Below are 20,564 nucleotides of genomic sequence, written 5' to 3'. Positions count from 1 at the left end.
GGTGGTGGTGTTCCCCTATGTCTGCTGCCCTTGTCCTTCTAGATTGTAGAGGCTGTGGAGTTGGAAGGTGCTGTTGAAGGAACCTTGCTAAGTTGCTGAAGTTCATATTGTAGATGGGACACACTGCTGCCACTGAGCAATGACGATGCAGGGAGTGAGTGTTTGCTGTGGCTGAAGGGATGCCAATCAAGCGGGCTGCTTTGTCCAGGATGGTATCGAGCTTCTTGAGTGTTGTGGAGAGTATTCCATTCTGCCTTGCGCTTTGTACATGATGGACAGGCTTTGGGGAGACTGGAGGTGAGTAACTCGCAGCAGGATTCCCAGCCTCTGAGCTGCTCTTGTAGCCACAATGTTTATATGGCTGATCCAGTTCAGGTTATCGTCAATGGTAACACCCAGGTTGTTGATATTCGGGGATTCACTGATGGTGATGACATTGAATATCAAGGGGAGATGGTTAGATTCTCTCTTGTGTGCATTCAGATTAAGAAGCTTTCTGTCTTTTTCCCATTTTCCCCGACTCTGACCTTATTTGCTGGGACACTGGTTGATGCTGGTTTCAGTGTCAGTTTGCCTCAGTTGGTCAGATTCTGTCTCGAGACTGATGTTCCCTCTTGGTAGTGACAGTGATGGGGGTGTTGGGGAGGATGTGGATATTGCCCCACTGCTCCCCCTCCCTCACTCCGCCATCCAATCCTGGGAGACCCGCCATGATCCTTGTTCCAGCAACGATGCGCAGCCCTTCCACACATTCCTGTGGGCCCCGCCCTTCATGTCTAAAAGTGCTAAGTTAGAGCAGGGATGGGGAAATAAACAGGGGACGTGGGATGAGTGTTGGGGGTCTCACAGCCAGAACCGATGCTGCCCACAACTCTGGGGAGAGGGGAAGATTTCACCAGCTCTGTCTTAACAACATTGTAACCACAGTGTGAAGATTGTCCCCATTCCCTGTATCTTAATAATATTGTAAAGGCAACTGGGAGATGTACTGCAGTCTCTGAGAAAGAATTTGGTGTGCCTACAGCACCACCACTGGCAGGGGAGTGTAACTACAGTATGACATGTTTACATGGGAAATTTTCTTGATAAATGTGGACACAGAAACTTACATTATTTGGTGGGGACATGCAATGACATGAATTAATAGATTGGAGCAGGAAGTTTGCTCCCGAGTAAGATGTTTAATAAAAATATATCTATACAGGACAGTGTGATCATTTTAATCCCGTGTGACAATCAATGTAATATTATAGAAAATGCAAAAGCTTATTGTAATCTACCACAGAATAAACAAGTTGCAGAATTCAGAAAGCACATTTTGAAATGTTAACTAAGTTGAGCGACGTCACATTTATGCTCATTGCTATTCGGCCATGTTGGCTGCACGCAGTGGGGCAGTCCCTCGGTTGTGATGTGTCCACACAGCAGGACTGGGATGCACCAGCATCAAAGGACATGCTTAGTTGTTGCCGTGCAATGCATTTATTGCGAGCCTGCTGCACACATGCCTTGTCGAAGGACACTCCATGGTTCCACTGTGAATCGAGGCAGATCAACGTTACCACAATAACTTGCAGTGATGTAGCACCTTTAATGTAGCAAATTGTCCCAAGACACTTCAGGCGATTGTTAGCTACATATAAATCCATCTCTGAGACATAATGAGATATTAGGGACAGGTAACCAAAAGCTGAGTCAACAAAGCCAGTTAATAAGGACTGTGTTAAAGGATGAGAGAGAGAGAGAGAGAGAGTGATAGAGAGAGAGAGATGCACTGAATAATTTTCCCCAGTGGTGCAGCATCAAATTGTCACTGGGGAAGCATTTCATTCCAAACCACGCCAACCACATACCCATTCTGTCCCTTCCTCCCTCTCTCTCCCTCTCCCCCAGTACATTGTTTCAATTTCCCAGGAATCTTTATCACTGCCCCCACCCACACATCACCTCACCCCCTCTCCCCGTTTCACATTCAGTTTCGCTTGAATCTGATCTGTGCGTATTCCGTCTCCTCTTCCCTGTGCACAGTCCTATCACCACTGGGCACCCTGAAGACGTGGGGATTGGCGTAGAGAAGGTCGTCGGGATTGTCGGGGTTCCCATGTCCAGCATCGACTCCTACTGCACCTTCAGAGAGATCCCGGATAGCTGGGGTCACCCCCTCAAATGTTGTGTCTCTGGTTGTGTCCCGAGGCTCAGCAATCAGCACGTTCTGTTTACCCTACAGAGAAATGGAAACAGAAGACATCCGCACATCATTTACTGGCACTGACAGTGTTAAATTATTGTGCAGCCTCGTTAGTGTCAGTCGTGTCTTAATGGCTTTAACCCTCTCTCACATATCATATGAAAGAAAGCAGCTATGGCAATGCAGCACTTCCTCAGCGCTGATCCCCCGACTGTGCAGCACTTCCTCATTACTGAACATCTGACATTTTTAGCACTCCCTCAGAACTGACCCTCCGACAGTGCAGCACTTTCTCAGTACTGACCTTCTGTCAGTCTCACACTCCCTCAGTACTGACCCTCCGACATTACAGCAATCCCTCAGTGCTGACCCTCTGTCAGTCTTGCACTCCCTCAGTACTGACCCTCCGACAGTGCAGCGCTCCCTCAGTACTGACCCTCTGATAGTGCAGCAATCCCTCAGTACTGACCCTCCGACAGTGCAGCACTCCCTCAGTACTAATCATCCGACAGTGCAGTGCTCCCTCAGTACTGACCATCCGACAGTGCAGCACTCCATCAGTCCTGACCCTCTGGCAGTCTAGCACTCCCTCAGTGCTAACCCTCTGTCAGACTCGCACTCCCTCGGTAATGACTCTGGCGAGTGCTGGCTTGGATTCTGCACTCAGATGCCTGGTGTGAGGCTCATTAACATGAACCTCATAATCAGAGATAGGATGAGAGAGAGAGAGAGAGGGAGAGAGAGAGGGGGGGGTGGAAGGGATAGAGACAGAGCGTTATGAATCTATTATTGTTTGTAATGTAATTGGAAATTGTCTTTTTAAACAGAGGTTTTGTCAGTGGGTGTGTCTGTGTGTGTTTTAATTGGATTAAAGCCAGCCAGTCTGGGTGCTTTGATGTATAGTAGTTTTGAGATGTAAACAAAGAGGTAAGGTAGTAATTTGCATCTTTAAATGGAGCATTCAATGTCTTGGAGTGAAATCCTAAACCAATCAACATTTATATTACTCATAAAATGGATAAAATGAAAGGGGATTTATTGTTAGAAGAGGTGGAGTTCAAAGGTCTTGATGATACAATGAGAATTTACATTCAAAGAGAAGCGCTGGGTATAACTTCAGCAGTTTTGTGTGCGCAGAGCAGAGGCTTGTAACATCAAAGCAGCTGTAAGCCTACACCTGTCTGCAAAGGAACCACAGTGAAAGGAACCTCATTTGCAATTTGTGAGGTGAAAATGCTTTGCCTGGTGTCTGCTTAAAGTCTATGGGTTCTCTTAGAGGAGATTAGCTTGAAAATGTGTTTAAAAATTATGATAATACTAGTTTGTTGCCATGTGCATATGTTTAACTTGTGTAAATTAATAAATGTCTCATGCATATTGATATTAACTATTCTCGTGAACTGGTGCCCTTATTCCTGAATTTAGAGCTGCATCTCAAACATTCCACTGGTAAATATAGGTTAAGACAGTTGTTTAAAGTTTCCCTCTGGGATTTTAAACAACAACCTTTACCAGTTGCTGTGTCATAACAGAGAGACAGCTCGATACTGAACCATTGCTGACTCCACAGGTACAAATCCTTGGGTAACCCGGCTGATAATCTGGGACACGTGTTGTCTACACACTGAGATGAAGCTATGAAGTGAATGTAAACAGCTCCTGTACCTGGTGCTTCACAGAGAGTGGACTGGGGGTCAATGCAATGTCACTGGTCCCTGAAACTCTCTCCTCCGTCGCTGTCTTTCTCCTGCAATAACACAATATCACACTGTGGTTATCATATAGCAGAGAGTCAGTGCAGCAGAGACACAGAGCCCACTGTAACCTTACACCAACGACTGGGACTGTCTCGTTAAATCACTTCTGCGCAAAGCACGGAATCAAGAAGCTCAACACCATCCAGGACAAAGCAGCCCGATTGATCGACACCCCATCCACCACCTTAAACATTCACTCCCTTCACCACGAACGCACAGTGGCAGCAGTGTGTGTACTATCTACAAGATGCACTGCAGCAACTCAGCAAGGCTCCTTCAACAGCAGCTTCCAAACCCGCGACCTCTACCACCTGGAAGGACAAGGGCAGCAGACACATGGGAACACCACCACCTGGAAGTTCCCCTCCAAGTCACTCACCATCCTGACTTGGAAATATATCGGCCGTTCCTTCACTGTCGCTGGGTCAAAATCCTGGAGCTCCCTCCCTAACAGCACTGTGGGTGTACCTACACCACATGGACTGCAGCGGGTCAAGAAGGCTGCTCACCTCCACCTTCTCAAGGGTATTTAGTGATGGACATTAATCACCAGTGACAGCCAAATTCGATGAAAGAATTAAAAATCTCACAGCTCAATGCATTTATTGCGAGCCTGCTGCCCACACACCCTGTCGAGGGAGCCTTTGTCGCTCCATTCTGAATCGAAGCAGAACAAAGTTACTACAACAACTTGCATTTACATAGCAACTTTAATGCAGCAAAATGCCCCAAGGTTCATGCGGGGATTGTTAGTCACATCTTCATCTGAATCTGAGGCACATGAGGAGATGTTAGTGACAGGAGACCAGAAGCTGAGTCAACAAAGAGTCAGTTATAAACGGGCATCTTAAAGGAGGAGCAAACGATAGAGAATGAGAGACAGACAGAGAAAGGAAGAGAGAGACAGACAGAGAGGGAGAGAGCGAGAGAGAGAGAGAGAGAGAGAATGAATCTCTGTCTCCAAAAGCTCAGCATCCAGTCCTCTCTGGAGAAGCATTTCATTCTAAACCACACCAACCGCAGCCCAATTCCATCCCTTCCTCCCGCTCTCCGCCTCTCCCACATGTGGGTTGTTTCCTGTTCCCAGGAATCTCAATCCCTTCCCCGACCCCCACACCTCCTCACTCCCTCTCCCCATTTCACACTCAGTTTCGGACGAACCTGATCTGTGCGTATTCCGTCTCCACTTCCATGTGAACAGACCCATCACCACTGGGCACCCTGAAGACTAGGGGATTGGCGTAGAGAAGGGCGTCGGGATTGTCGGTGTGCCAATGTCCAGACTCGCCTCCCACTGCACCTTCAGAGAGATCCCGGAGAGCTGGGGTCACCCCGTCTCTAGCTGTGTCTCTGGTTGTATCCCGGGGCTGAGTAATCAGCACGTTCTGTTTACCCTACAGAGAAAAGGAAACAGAAGACATCCTCACATCATTTACTGGCACTGATATGGTTAAAGTATTGTGCAGCCACGTTAGTGTCAGTCGTGTCTCAGTGGGTTTAACCCTCTCTCTCATGTCATATGAAAGAAACCGCCTATGGCAGTGCAGTGCTCCCTCAGTACTGACCCTCTGACAGTGCTGCACTCCCTCAGTACTAACCTTCCGGCTGTGCAGAACTCCCTTCATACTGACCTCCTGTCAGTCTCGCACTCCCTGGTTAATGGCTCTGGTGAGTGACGGCTTGGATTCTGCACTCAGGTGTCTGGCCTGAGGCTCATTAACATGATTCTTGTAATCAGAGAGAGGATAAGAGAGAGAGAGAGAGAGAAATAAAGTGAGGAAGGGATAGAGAGAGAGACTGTCATCAGACTATTAATTTATATAATGTTATTGGAAATTATTTTTATTCAAATCGTGGTTTAAGCTGTGGGTGTGTCTGTGTGTGTTTTAATTGGATTAAAGCCAGCCAGACTGGGTGCTTTGATGTATAGTAGTTTTGAGATGTAAAAAGGAAGATAAAGAGTCAATTTGCATTTTTAAAGGGAGCGTTCAATGTCTGTGAGTGAAATCTTAAACCAATCAACGTTTATGTTACTAATAAAATTGATACAATGAAAGGGGATTTATTGTTTGAAGAGGTGGAGTTCAAAGGTCCTGATGATTCAATGAGAATTTATATTCAAAGAGAAGCGCTGGGCATAACTCCAGCAGTTTTGTGTGTGCAGAGCAGAGGTTTGTAACATCAAAGCAGCTGTAAGCCTACACCTGTCTGCAAAGGCACCAAAGTGAAAGGAACCTCATTTGGAATTTGTAAGGTGAAAATGGTGTCTGCTTATAGTCTATGGGTTGCCTTAGAGGAGATTAGTTTGGGAATTTGTTAAAAAGTTATGAAAATTCTAGTTTGTAGCCATGTGCATATGTTTAACTTGTGTAAATTAATAAATGCCTCATGTAGTTTGATATAAAACCATCTCGAGAGCTGTTGGCCTTATTCCTGAATTTAGAGCTGCATCTCAAACATTCCACTGGGAAATATAGGTTACGACAGTTGTTTGAAGTTTCCCTCTGGGATTTTAAACAACAGCCTTTACCAGTTGCTGCGTCATAAGAGAGAGACAGCATGATAATGAACTATTGCTGACTCCACAGGTACAAATCAGTGGGTAACCCCACTGGGAATTTGGGACACGTGTTGTCTACACATTGAGATTGAAGCTTTGGAGTGAATGTAAACAGCTTCTGTACCTGGTGCTTCACAGAGAGTGGACTGGGGGTCAATGCAACGTCACTGGTCCCTGAATCTCTCTCCTCCGTCACTGTCTTTCTCCTGCAATAACACAATATCACACTGTGGTTATCATATAGCGGAGAGTCAGTGCAGCACAGACACAGAGCCCACTGTAACCTTACACCAACGACTGGACTGTCTCTTTCAATCATTTCTGCACAAAGCATAGAATAAAGAATCTCGACACCATCCAGGACAAAGCAGCCCGATTGATTCACACCCCATCCACCACCTAAAGTATTCAATCCCTCCACCACGAACACACAGGGCAGCAGTGTGTGTACCATCTACAAGTTGCGCTGCAGCAACCCAGCAAGGCTCCTTCAACAGCACCTTCCAAACCCACGGCCTCTACGATCTGGAAGGACAGGGGCAGCAGACACATGGGAACACCACCACCTGGAAGATCCCCCCCAAATCACTCAGCATCCTGACTTGGAAATATATCACCTTTCCTTCACTGTCGCTAGGTCAAAATCCTGGAACTCCCTCCCTAACAGCACTGTGGGTGTACCTACACCACATGGACTGCAGCGGATCAAGGAGGCAGCTCGCCACCACCTTCTCAAGGGGCAATTAGAGATGTGTAATTAATAGCGGCCTCGCCAGTGACAGCCACATTCGATGAAAGAGTTAAAAATCTCACAGGTCAGGAGGAAGCCACTCAGCCCATCGTGCCTGTGCTGGCCCTTTGAAAAAACTGTCCAATTAGCCCCACTACCCAGACTGTTCAATCCTTGTGATGGTTATAACCTCCCAGTTCTGATACCATCCCTGTGAATCTAAATCAGAGAGAGGCAGATACAACATGGGAATGTACAGTTATTTATTCAAGTCCCTGGAACATTGCAAAGCCGTTCCCGGTGAATGAACCGATCATCGGGGTGTGGTCACTCTGGTTGTGTGGAATCACAAGGTGATCTGATACAATCCAGGAGTAATCGTGCAGAGTGAGGAATCTCTGGGTCTTGTGATCGTTTACCTGGATACAGGACAACAAAAGGTTCTCTCCAGATCATAGTGGACACAGGGACCATTTACGGAGAGGCGCCCGGTGCTGATCCCAATGGAAAGAATCACCGACTTAAGGAAAGAACATTGAAGCAAATGTTTATATTAAAATCAAGTTAAATCTTCACACTTACTTTATCACACAGATGAAGATGAAGATTCCAACCAGGAAAACACTCAACATGCTCCCAGCCGTGACCAATCCGACTGTCCATTTACTGGAGTCTCTACCTGTAAAAACAGCCATTAATTACTGCACTACAGTTTTAGAATAATGTTCCGATGTATCTCGAGAAGCGATACATTCACTCAATGTTTAAATATTCATTCTCGGGTAATGCTGACATTTATGGCCCATCTCTAGTTTCCCCTTGAGAAGGCGGTGGGGGGTCTTCCTCCTGAACCACTGGTTTGACCCAAACTGGGAGAGCAGTTCAGAGGGCAGGTAAGAGTTAACCATGACGGTGTTTGAGACTTGAGTCACATATACATCCGACCTGTTAAAATGGACAGGTTTCTCTCCCTAAACGGTCACTAGTGACCCACATTATATTTGTAATCTCTATATATGTATCAACCAACCTCACTAAAATATTCAGTTATCAGGTCACTGTCACCTTGTTGTTTGGATCTTGCTGTGCGCAGGGTAGTGCCGTGTTTCCTACTTTACAACATGACGACGCTTCAAATATATCTCGTTGGCTGTAAAGTGTTTCGGGATGTTCTGCTCATTCAATAAATACAGCTCTCCCTTTTCAATGTTACATTTATTGATAAAAAAATTGATGAATGTAATATTTGAATATTAATCAAACACCAATTTCTACCTGTTCACTGTTGACTAAAACCTGTCTCGATCCCGAGTCACATGAGGTGATGTTAGGGACGGATGACCTGGTGAAGAGGGCTAAAGGAGGCTACAAAGTGACAGAGAGACGTTAAATAATCATCCAATGCCCTCTTGAATGCTTCAATGGAACCTGCCTCCAGCACATTTCCAGGCAGCACATTCCAATCCCTAACTACTCGCTGTGTGAAAAATGTTTTTTCTCTCCTCGCATTTGCTTCTTTTGCAAAACACTTTAAAACTTAGCACTCTGGTTTGTCGATCCGTTTAGGAGCAGGAACAGTTTCTCACTATCTACTCTGTCCAGGCCCCTCATGATTTTGAAAACTTCTGTCACGTCTCCTCTCAGCCTTCTCCTCTCCAAGGAATTCAAGCCCCAACATCTCCAATATTTCCTCATAACTGAAGTGCCTCATCCCTGGAACCATTCTCATAAACCTCTCCTGCACTCTCTCCAATGCGTTCACATCATTCCTATAGTGTGGCACCCAGAACTGTACACAATACTCCAGCTGAGGTCTATCCAGTGGCTTATATAAATTCAGCATAACCCCCCTGCTCTTGCGCTCTATGTCCCTATTAATGAAGCCTAGAATACTGCATGCTTCAGAAACTGCTCTCTCTACCTGTCCTGCCACCTTTCATGACTTATGCACATATACACCCAGGTCCCTCTGCTCCTGCACACCCTTTAGAATAGTATGTGTTATTTTACACTGTCTCTCCATGTTCTTTGTACCAATGTGTATCACCTCACACTTCTCCACATTGAGCTTCATCTGCCACATTTCTTCCCACTCCACCAGCGTGTCAATGTCCTTTTGAAGTTCTGCACCCTCCTCCTCACAGTTTACAGTTCGCCTAAGTTTTGTTTCATCTGCAAAGTTCGAAATTGTCCCCTGCACACCAAGGTCTAGATCATTTATATATATCAGGAAGAGCAAGAGTCCCAATACCGACCCCTGGGGAACTCCATTAAAAATCTTCTCCAACCTGAAAAATACCCATGAACCATTACTCTCTGTTTCCTATCCCTCAGCCAATTTTGTATTCACGTTGCTACTGTCCCTTTTATTCCATGACCAATAACTTTCCTCACAAGTCTTTTGTGTGGCATTATATCGAACACCTTTTGGAAGTCCTTATACACCACATCAACGGCCTTTCCCTCATCAACCATCTCTGTTACCTCTTCAAAAAACTCCAGCAAGTTAGTTAAACAGGATTCTCCTTTAACAAATCCATGCTGACTCTTCTAAATCCATCTATATTTCTCCATGTGACTATTAATTCTATCCCGAATAATTGTTTCTGGAAGTTTCTTCATCACCGATGTTAAACCGACTGGTCAGTATTTGCAGGAAAGATCTTTGCAACCTTTTTTGTTCAAGGGCGCATTGTTTGCAATTCTCCAGTCCTCCGACACCTCCCCACAATCCAGGGATTATTGATAGATTATTGCCAGTGCCTCTGCAATTTCCACTCTCACTTACTTCAATTTTCTGGATGCCTCTCATCCGGTCCCGGTCCCTTATCAACTTTAAGGACCGACAATTTATCCAATACCTCCTCCTGTTCAGTTTTAAACCCATCCAGTAACTGACTTTCTGCTCTGTCACCATGGCTTGGGCCGCATCTACCTCATAGGTAACGACAGATTTAAAGTATTCATTTAACACCTCAGCCATGCCTCTTGCCTCTATGTGTAAATCCCCTTTTTGGTCCTTAATCGGACCCATTCCTCCTTTCACCACCCTTTTCCTATTCATGTGCTGATACATAACTTTGGGGTTTCCTTTTACGTGAGCTGCCGGTCTTTTTTCATAATCCTCTTGTGGAAGAATCTTGAACTGGGGGTCATGATTTAAAAATAAGGGGTCGCTCAGTTAATGCCCGACATCAACATGCGTCATTTTACACTCGAGCGGGTGGGACACGCACCCACCTGCCCAGGTAAAAGTTTTCCCTTTGAATATTTTGAATATCTTTGAATAGATAGATTCTTGATTAACAAGGGGGTGAAAGGTTGTCGGGCAGGAATGTGAGGTTGAGGTTACATTCAGGTCAGCCATGACCTTATTGAAAGGTGGAACAGGCTCGAGGGGCCGAGTGGCCTACTCCTGTTCCTCATTCCTGTGTTCGTATGTTTCTCTGACCAAAAGCTTGGTCAGAGATATCGGTTTTAAGGAGCGTCCAAACTGAATGTTTCAACACAGCCCAAAAACCAGGCCAATGATCCTGAGTGATCCAGTGCGGAACTGAGAGATGAGGCAATGGGCGTGTGCATGAGTGTGTCTGTCTGTGTGTGTGTCTGTGTGTGTGTGTCTGTGTCTCTGTGAGTGTCTGTGGGTGCGTGTGTCTGTGTCTGTGTGTGTATGCCTGTGTGTATGTCTGTGTGTGTGTGTCTCTGTGTGTGTGTGACTGTGTATGTCTGTGTGTGTGTCTGTGTCTGTTTGTGTGTGTGTGTGTGTGTGTCTGTGTGCATGTCTGTGTGTGTGTGACTGTGTATGTCTGTGTGTGTGTGTGTATGTCTGTTTGTGTGTGTGTGTCTGTGCCTGTGTCACTTTGTGTCTGTTCTATGTCTTTGGGTGTGTGTGTTTGTTGTTGAAGTCTGTGTACACTCACGTTCCACAGTGATGGTTATGAACCCCTCCACTGCTACATGTTCATTCTCTGCCACACACTGATAGTCTCCAGTGTCCCTGGGTGTAACGTGAGGAATCACCAACCACAGCTCATTGTTGGAACTTGTTCTGTTCATTGGGACATTAAGATGTCGCCACGTCAGGTTAGAAACTGGGAAACACTCGACAGAGCAGATTATCACTGTAGAATTCCCCTCAATTATACTGATCGATGAATCCTTAATCATATCAGGAGAAGTAATTGAGAGATTCTGTGGTGCGCCTAAAAACAAATAAAGATCAGTTAATTTACATTGACTGTGAAGCACTTTGAGAGAACCTGAGAATGTGAAAGGTGTGATATCAATTTAGGTTCCTTCACCACAAAGCACGTAATACGGGCAGACATTTCAGTTCAGCACTGAGGGAGTGCTGCACTGCTGGAGGGTCAGTACTGAAAGAGCACTGCACTGTTGTGGGATCAGTAATGTGGGAGAGCTGCACTGTTGGAGTTTCGGTACTGAGGGAATGCTGCACTGTTGTAGGGTTAGTACTGAGGGAGCGCTGCACTGTTGGAGGGTCAGTACTGAGGGAGAGCTGCACTTTCGGAGTGTCAGTACTGAGGGAGCGCTGCACTGTTGTAGGGTCAGTACTGCGGGAGTGCTGCACTGTTGGATGGTCAGTACTGAGGGAGCGCTGCACTGTTGGAGGGTCAGTACTGTGGGAGTGCTGCACTGTTGTAGGGTCAGTACAGTTGGAGTGCTGCACTGTTGGAGGGTCAGTACTGTGTGACAGCTGCACTGTTGGAGGGTTACTGCTGAGGTTGAACTGCACAGTCAGAGTATCTGTACTTATTGACCAGTGCAATGTGAGAGGAGCAGTACTGAGGGAGCATTACACTGTTCGAGAGTTAGTAATGAGGGACTGCTGTACTGCAGAAGGGTCAGTGCTGAGGAGGCAAACACGCTGTTAAGTCTGTGCTATAGGCTCCCTGTGGTAATGTGGAGTACCATATACCTTTAAGAGAATGCAGGTGGACTAAACATGTGACAACCGCTAACGACATCACGGGAGAGGAGAAGAAGAGACTGATTCTATTATCCACATGTGGGAGCAAAACGTCCGAACTGATCCTCATTCTCAAGTCACCGAACGCCCCCGACTCGAAGACTTTCAACGAGTGAATAAAAATTGTTCTAAACTGCCTGAGACCACCGCCCTCAGTTACTATTCAGCACTTCATTACCCATATCAAACCCTCACCCTACCGCCCAGCATCGAACGGCAGGGCTGAGCGGGCATCCAAACCTTTAAATCCGGGATGAGAAAGATGGACGGGGATTCCATCGGCACGAGATTGTCCCGGTTCCTCTTCACAAACTGGGCCACGCCACACACAACGACCAGCATTGCCCCTGCAGAACCCCTAATGAAGAGAGATCTCCGCACCCGCCTGACCCTTATCCGGCCGAATTTAAAGGGGAGGCTGGAGAAAAGCCAAGAGACGCAGAAGACCAGACACAATGGTCATGAGCGAGAGAATAACTTGGGAAAGTTTGGGGCCGATTAGGGACCATCGAGGTAATGTGTGTGTGAACCTGGAAGACCTGGGTACAGTCCTCAATGAATACTTTGCATCGGTCTTCACAACGGAAAGGTATGATGCTGGTATAACATCAGGGTGGAGGAGAGTGAAATATTAGAGGAAATGAACACAGAGAGAGGAGGTACTAGCGGGTTTAGCAGCCTTAAAAGTGAATAAATCCACAAGCCCGGATGAGATGAATCCAAAGCTGTTGAGGGAGGAAAGGGAAGAGATATCAGGAGCCCTGGTAATAATTTTCAAATCCTCTTTGGCCACAGATGTGGTGCCAGAGGACTGGAGAATGGCGAATATGGTCCCATTATTAAAAAAGGGACGAAGGGATAGATCAGGAAAGTACAGGCCAGTCTGTCTAACCTCGGAGGTGGGGAACTTAATAGAAAGAATTCTGAAGGACAGAATGAATCTGCACTCGGAGAGACAAGGATTAATCTGGGATAGTCAGCATGGATTTGTTAAGGGAAGGTCGTGTTTAACAAACCTGATAAATTGTTTTGAGGAGGTAACCAGGAGTGTTGATGAGGGTAATGCCTTTGATATGGTTACATGGGCTTACGAAGGCCTTTGATAATGTGCCTCATGGCAGAGTGGCCAAGAAAGTAAGAGCTCATGGGATCCAAAGCAAAGTGGCACGTTGGATCCAAAATTGTCTGAGGCAGGAAGCAGAGGGCAATGGTAGAGGGATGTTTCTGTGACAGGAAGTCTGTTTCCAGTGGGGTTCCACAGGGCTCGGTGCTGGGGCCCTTGCTGTGTGTGGTGTACATAAATGAATTGGACTTTAATATAGGGGGAATGATCAAGACATTCACAGCTGACAGGAAAATTGGTGGGGTGGTAAATAGTGAGGAGGATAGCCGTAAACTGCAGGAGGATATCAATGGACTGGTCAGGTGGGCAGAGCTGTGGCAAATTGAATTCAATCTGGAAATGTGTGAGATGATGCACTTGGGGAGATCTTTGCTGACCAGCGTGGACATGATGGACTAAATGGCCTCCTTCTGTCCTGTAAGCGTCTATGAGTCTCTGAGTTCATTGTGCACTGTCGGAGAGTCAGTAGAAAGGAATTACTGCCCTGTCAAAGATCAGTTTTTACCAGTTAAAGACCAATGGTCTGTTGGAAAACAAAATGCAGTATGTGGAACCTTGCTGTGCACATTTTATACTATTCCAGTTAATGTAGAAAAAAGGATGTCTGTACTTACATTGCACAGTTAATACGAGTGTCCGCTCCGATGAAACAGATGGATATCTCACTCTGCAGCTGAGAGTTTGTCCGTGGTGTTTGAGTGATGGGATCAGGGCCAGAACAGAAGTATAGGTCAGAGTGACGCCATGCTGAGTTACAGTGTTTGAGACTGATCCAGGTACGTCAGTGGGAGTGTCCCAGGTTAAGACAGGTGCTGCTGTTCCATTGCACGTTGTGTTGAAGGCGCAACTGATATCCACACGCTTTCCTGCAATAATTTCAGCAGGGAATATCGTGGGTTTATCTGTGAAATCTAACAGACAGAGAATGTATCCGTTTAGAGAAATATAACGTGAAGCATCAGTTCAAATAGAAATCACAGTCCCACAAGAGAAGGCACTTTTACAAGGATGATATCAGAACTGAGAGATTACAATGATCATTGAAGAATTGTCTATTTTTAGACTTGGTGATTCTCTGTCACTCAGCTTAATGCACATTCACTCAGTGACCCTTGATTTGACCAGACTGGGTGAGGGTGGAGAAACAGCTCACAGCTCGGGGAGAACAGACTCAGCATTTGGAAAAAGGATATAGAGACACTGGAGAGAGTGGTATGAAGCTTCACAAGGATAATCACAGCAATGTGGGGGGTTATCTATCAGGAGAGGATGTACAGGCTGGGTCTCTGTTCCCTTGAAATAAAAAGACAAGTTTGAAGGCTGACCTCATTTGAACTTTGAAGTAATGAAAGGTTTTGATCGAGTAGACACGGAGAGTGTTTACACTCCTCACAATCAGCAAAACTAGAGGCTGACAATATAAGATCGTCACTAATAAATCCAATGGGGAATTCAGGAGAAACTTCGTTACCCAGAGAGTCGGGAGAATGTGTGTTCAAGAATCAATTCATTGGATGTGAATCGATTTAGGATTGTCCTGAGGTGGTGAAAGGTGCTATAGAAATGCGAGACTTGCTTTTGTATTTTGAAAGCACATTTTCAATGATGAGATCAGAACTGAGAGGTTACAACAATCAGCAGCAACTTTCCTATTTTCAAACTTGGTGGGGAATGTGTCACTGAGCTGAATGCACTTTCACTCCGAAACCCTGGAATTGACAACACTGGGGTGTGGGTGATGGAGCAGCCCACAGCTCATGGAACCCTGGCTCATCATTCTCTCAGAGATCTGGGTCACTGATTCCATTGCTGTCTGTGGGAGCTTCCTGTGCACAAACTCACTGCCACGTTAGACAGTGACTACACTTCAAGAATTTCATCATTGCCTGTGAAGTGATTTGGTACGTTCTGAGGTGGTGAAAGACGCTATAGAAATGCCAGTCTTTCTCTTGTCAAATTGTTAGACTTTTAAACAGGATTAGAGAGATCGATGGGAGTGGATAACCTGATAACATTGACGGACACAGTCAATACATTCAATCATTGATATTAAAGAGAGTATTAGAGGTTGCTTTAGGACTGAACTGGAAGCCATCACCAGGTTATTGAGAATCAGACAGTGCGTTATAATAAGCTGTGTTTTGTGTTAATATGTAAACGTCACAGTTTGTGTTATTTCCCATTGAGTGTTGAATGTGAATTGTTGAGTAAGTATAATACAGCACTTACCAGAAACGTGAAGCCGGGTTGCAGGGTAATAGTTGTAGCTATTCGTGCTGCTAAATTCTATTCTGAAAAAATAAGGTCCTGCATCTTCCCGTCTGATGTTGTTTATAATCAGGGAACAGTCACCATCTTTCAGGTCTCCAGACAGCCGGGTCCGATGGCGGAACCGTGGTAACTCGTGGCTGTGATCCTCGGAGTAAAAGGCAACGGGATCCCCGAATTTGTGTGTCTCGTTATTAAACCAGGCTCCGACTCGATGTTCGTTTTCCAAATGTGCTGGATAACTGTAATGACATGGAATCTGTACACACGAACCTTCCTGCGCTGTCACCTCTCGTGCAGTGTCGCCTTTCCACTCTTGTGACAGTCCAACTTGGGAGAGAAATGTCAGTATTTAACTCTGGATCCTCAATGTTAACTGAATCTCTTTGGATCTTCATTGTCTAAGGAACCTCTTTGGATTCTCATTGTCTAAGGGATTATTTCTGATCCAAACCCCATATTGTTGTATAGTTCATTCCGATGCAGCATTGTGGACTGACTTGTTCCCAATCTCAGCACTGACCCTACTCCAGAAGACACTGTGAAACACACTAACAAAGCGCCTCTAGCCTGAGCTCTGCATGTGTCAAGAGCAAAGACAAATATGCAAACTGAATATTGACAACTTTACACACGGACAGCTTTACCTTCCTTCCCTCTTTCAGTTATGTTGCTCCCTTAGCGAAGTTTATAGCAAGGTGAGAATGGACAGGAAGTGTGATGCTGAACAGCCTGTCTATTCTAGGAGCTGGTGTGTTGTCTTCATTGGAGATTCTGACTAAAATCATCAAAATACACAAATTTCAGGCCATTGCTGTCAGAGTGCCAGCATCAGGATAGATTTCATCCCCTGAACTTTGTGCCTGATTTTCTACTCACACTTTCACCTCCCCACACCCCCACCCCGACCACACAAGTCACTCGCTGACCTACACTGGCTCCCGGTCCAGCAACGCCTCGATGTGATTATTTTCACACTTGATTTCCAATCCCTCCATCACTCTGTTCCACTCCCTATCTCTGTAACCTCCTCCAACCCTGAAACCCTCTGAGATCTCTGCTCTCCACCAATTCTGCTGTCAGACAGGGAGGCAGTGTATATCAGTGAGCACAGGGGTGAAGGAGGAATGAGATTTGGTGTGAGTTTGTACACTGGGTCACTGCTGAATCGGTTCCCAATCACAGCTCAATAAGAATGATCTTTTACAAAGATTATTAACCATAAATCTGTCCGAGCTGTCGATGATATTACCTTGGAGAAGTGACAGGAGGAAGTAAGATTTCCCGATCATTGTCCACTCCCAGATATTTCATCAGCTTCTCACTCTCAATCTCTGAAAGAGAAAGGAGTTAATGAGACCTCACCTCTTGTCCGACAGCTCTCAAGAGATCAGAACTGCTTTTAGACAATGTGTTCACAGACTAATTTGATTCTCTGTGGGATGATAGGTGCTCTGCAGAGAGTTACAAGGCTTTAAAAAGAAAAACAGTGAAGGATTTGCATTTCCATAGCGCCTTTCACCATCTCAGGATATCACAAAGCTCATGTCTCTGCACATCCCTCATCCCTTGAGCTAGAAAGTTGTTCTGTACAACAGACTTGAGCCTCACACCCAGATCTCAATAATCAGTAGAAAACTTTCAAAGGCATCAATGATTGGAATATGTCTTTATAAAGTCACAACATCAGCAAAGGACGGTGTTGGTCGTGGAAGTAAATTCCAATCATTCCGTTACTTAAACAGGACCTGTCTGCCTGCTCGCCTGGGGAGGAACTGCCCACACGCTCTGCTTGGGCTGAATGACCTCTTCCTGTGCTGTTCCCTCTGTGTATTTCATTAGAAAGGGTTGATTTTTTTTTTTTTTTTTTTGTAAAAATATACTTTATTCATAAAAATCTTCAATCACATTCAAAACCATTTCAAAAACAACATTACAAGGGTACAATCCAGGTTAAACTTTTACAAAATGTATCACCAGGTGCATCAGTACAAACAATATTACAATCATTTACAGCCTTTCATTTTGATCTGTACAGCCCGAGGGGCTCTAAACAGTTCCCAGTCTCTCGGTGCGCTGTGGTAGAAAGGTCTTAGACAGCGACCCTTCCCCATTGCGCCTTTGCGGCAGCTGCCCCAAGCTTTAGTGCGTCCCTCAGCACGTAGTCCTGGACTTTGGATTGTGCCAGTCCGCAACAATCGGTCGGGGACAACTCTTTGTGCTGGAAGACCAACAAGTTTCGGGCAGACCAAAGCGCCTCTTTCACCGAGTTGATGATCCTCCAGCTGCAGTTGATGTTTGTCTCGGTGTGTGTCCCTGGGAACAGCCCGTAGAGCACAGAGTCCTGTGTCACAGAGCTGCTCGGGATGAACCTCGACAGCAACCACTGCATCTCTCTCCAGACTTTCTTTGCAAAGGCGCAATCCACAAGGAGGTGAACAACGGTCTCTTCCCCACCACAGCCACCTCGAGGGCATCGTGCAGAGGGGGTGAGACTCCTGGCGTGTAGGAAGGATCTGACGGGGAGGGCCTTTCTCACCACCAGCCAAGCTACGTCTTGGTGCTTGTTGGAAAGTTCTGGCGATGAGGCATTCTGCCAAATGACTTTGACAGTCTGCTCGGGGAACCATCCCACAGGGTCCACCCTCTCCTTATCCCTCAGGGCCTCTAGGACGTTACGTGCTGACCACTGCCTGATGGACTTGTGGTCAAAGGTGTTTTTCTGCATAAATTTTTCCACCAGGGACAGGTGGTACGGCACGGTCCAACTACTTGGAGCGTTCCGCGGCAGCGTGGCCAGACCCATCCTTCGCAACACCGGGGACAGGTAGAACCTCAGCACGTAGTGACACTTGGTGTTTGCGTACTGAGGGTCTACGCACCGCTTGATGCAGCCGCACACAAAGGTGGCCATCAGTATGAGGGCGATGTTGGGCACGTTTTTTCCCCCTTTATCTAGAGGCTTGTACATCGCGTCCCTGCGGACACGATCCATTTTCGACCTCCAGATAAAGCGGAAGATGGCTCGAGTGATCGCCATCGCGCAGGAGTGTGGAATGGGCCAGACCTGCGCCACGTACAGCAACAGCGAGAGTACCTCACACCTGATGACCAGGTTCTTACCCGCAATGGAGAGGGAGCGTCGCTCCCACATGCCCAGTTTCCTTTTCACCATAGCCACTCGCTCCTTCCAGTTTCTAACGCATGCCCCGGTCCCTCCGAACCATATCCCCAGCACCTTCAGGCCGTCAGCCCTGACAGTGAAGGGGACAAAGGATCGGTCAGCCCACTTCCCAAAGAACATGGCCTCGCTCTTCCCACGATTTACCTTGGCTCCCGAGGCCAGTTCGAACTGGTCGCAGACGTGCATCAGTCTGCGCACCGACAGCGGATCCGAGCAGAAGACGGCGACGTCGTCCATGTACAGGGAGGCTTTTACCTGAGTGCCTCCACTGCCTGGGATCGTCACTCCTCTTATGCCCGGATCCTTCCTGATGGACTCGGCAAAGGGTTCTATGCAGCACACGAAAAGGACAGGCGAGAGAGGGCAGCCCTGCCTGACTCCAGATTTAATCGGAAAGCTATCTGTTTCCCACCCATTGATTGAGACTGCGCTACTGATGTTAGTGTAGAGCAGTTGGATCCAATTTCGAATTCCCTCCCCAAAGCCCATTTTGGAGAGCACATCCCCCATGTAGGTGTGCGATATTCTGTCAAAGGCCTTCTCCTGATCCAAGCTGATGAGGCAGGTATCCACACCCCTGTCCTGTACATAGGCAATCGTATCCCTGAGCAGCGCCAGGCTGTCAGAGATCTTCCTGCCTGGCACAGAGCAGGTCTGGTCAGGGTGAATCACCAATTCCAGAGCGGATTTGACCCGGTTGGCGATGACCTTGGACAGAATCTTATAGTCCATATTCAACAGTGAAATGGGTCGCCAATTTCTAATTTCCTCCCTTTCCCCCTTGTGCTTGTAGATGAGGGTGATGATGCCTTTCCTCATGGATTCTGACATGCTGCCGGCCAGGAGCATACTCTCGTACACTTCTAGCAGGTCTGGGCCGATCAAGTCCCACAGAGCCGAATACAACTCCGCCGGCAGGCCGTCGCTTCCGGGGGTTTTACTCTTCTCGAAGGACTCGAGGGCCTTAGTCAGTTCGTCAGGAGTTAGCGGTTTGTCTAGGCTCTCCCGCGTACTGTGGTCTAGGACCTCCGTGATAGAGGACAGGAAGGACTGGGAGGCCGTGCTGTCCGTGGGCTTCACGTCATACAGTCCGGCATAAAAGGATTTGCTGATCCTCAGAATGTCGGACCTTGATGACTTTACTGAGCCGTCTTCTTCCTTCAGGCTGCTGATCACAGAGCGCTCTCTGTGTACCTTTTGGAAGAAGAAACGTGAGCACGTCTCATCCTGCTCCACGGAGCGGACTCTGGAACGGAAGATGATCTTGGAGGCCTCCGAGGCAAAGTGCGAGGCTAGCTGGCCCTTCACCTCTTGGAGCTCCTCCTTGACATCGACCCCCATCGACTGCAGCCGGAGCAGATTCTGCATCTTTTCCTGGAGTCGGGACATTTCCCTCTGTTCCTTTCTAGCTTTCTGGGTGCCTTTGAGGATGAAAAACCTCTTGATGCTTCCCTTGATCACTTCCCACCAGTGTGTCAGGGACTCAAAGAGGGGTTTCACGGTTCTCCAACCTTTGTAATCCCTCTTGAGCTCCTCAATGTTCTCTGGGGTCAGCAGTTGCACATTTAGCTTCCATGCCCCCCTGCCCACCCTCAGGTCTTCCTCCAAGTGGCAGTCCGCCAGTAGGAGGCAGTGGTCAGAGAAGAACACCGGCTTGACGTCGGTGGATCTGACTGTGAATGCACGGGACACAAACAGGAAGTCTATCCTGGAACGAATGGACCCGTCTGGCCGCGACCAGGTGTATCTACGCTGCGCTCCGTCTGC

General features: G+C 46.9%; 2 protein-coding genes across 2 annotated transcripts in view; both read right to left on the bottom strand.

The window, feature by feature from the left end:
• Window positions 1–20,564, bottom strand: part of LOC144671614 (myelin-associated glycoprotein-like) — a 125,154-nt gene that overhangs the window by 60,410 nt on the left and 44,180 nt on the right. The window contains exon 2 of the mRNA XM_078533631.1: window positions 15,575–15,943. Coding sequence (XP_078389757.1) covers window positions 15,575–15,943 — 369 coding nt within the window. The remainder of the gene's footprint in view (window positions 1–15,574; window positions 15,944–20,564) is intronic.
• Window positions 1,149–12,564, bottom strand: LOC144671541 (sialic acid-binding Ig-like lectin 8). Its single transcript, XM_078533493.1, has 7 exons — window positions 12,423–12,564; window positions 11,156–11,494; window positions 7,818–7,914; window positions 6,630–6,711; window positions 5,107–5,339; window positions 3,854–3,935; window positions 1,149–2,221 (listed from the first exon to the last, which is right to left on the bottom strand). The coding sequence occupies exons 1-7, from the start codon at window positions 12,562–12,564 to the stop codon at window positions 1,973–1,975; spliced, it is 1,224 nt and encodes a 407-aa protein (XP_078389619.1). The 3' UTR covers window positions 1,149–1,972.

This window comes from Cetorhinus maximus, chromosome 33, assembly GCF_964194155.1.
Source record: "Cetorhinus maximus chromosome 33, sCetMax3.hap1.1, whole genome shotgun sequence".
Taxonomy (NCBI): domain Eukaryota; kingdom Metazoa; phylum Chordata; class Chondrichthyes; order Lamniformes; family Cetorhinidae; genus Cetorhinus; species Cetorhinus maximus.
The sequence above is the reverse complement of the archived record's forward strand: the minus strand, read 5'-3'. Positions and strand labels throughout refer to the sequence as shown.

Coding starts and splice junctions, on each gene's coding strand:
- LOC144671541 (XM_078533493.1), bottom strand. CDS start 12,564: ATGCTGGTCGTTGTGTGTGGCGTGGCCCAGTTTGTGAAGAGGAACCGG. Junction 11,495..12,422: donor CTGCCGTTCGATGCTGGGCG/GTAGGGTGAGGG, acceptor TCACATTCTCAG/GTTCTCTCAAAGTGCTTCAC. Junction 2,222..3,853: donor CACTCTCTGTGAAGCACCAG/GTACAGGAGCTG, acceptor ATTTCTCTGTAG/GGTAAACAGAACGTGCTGAT.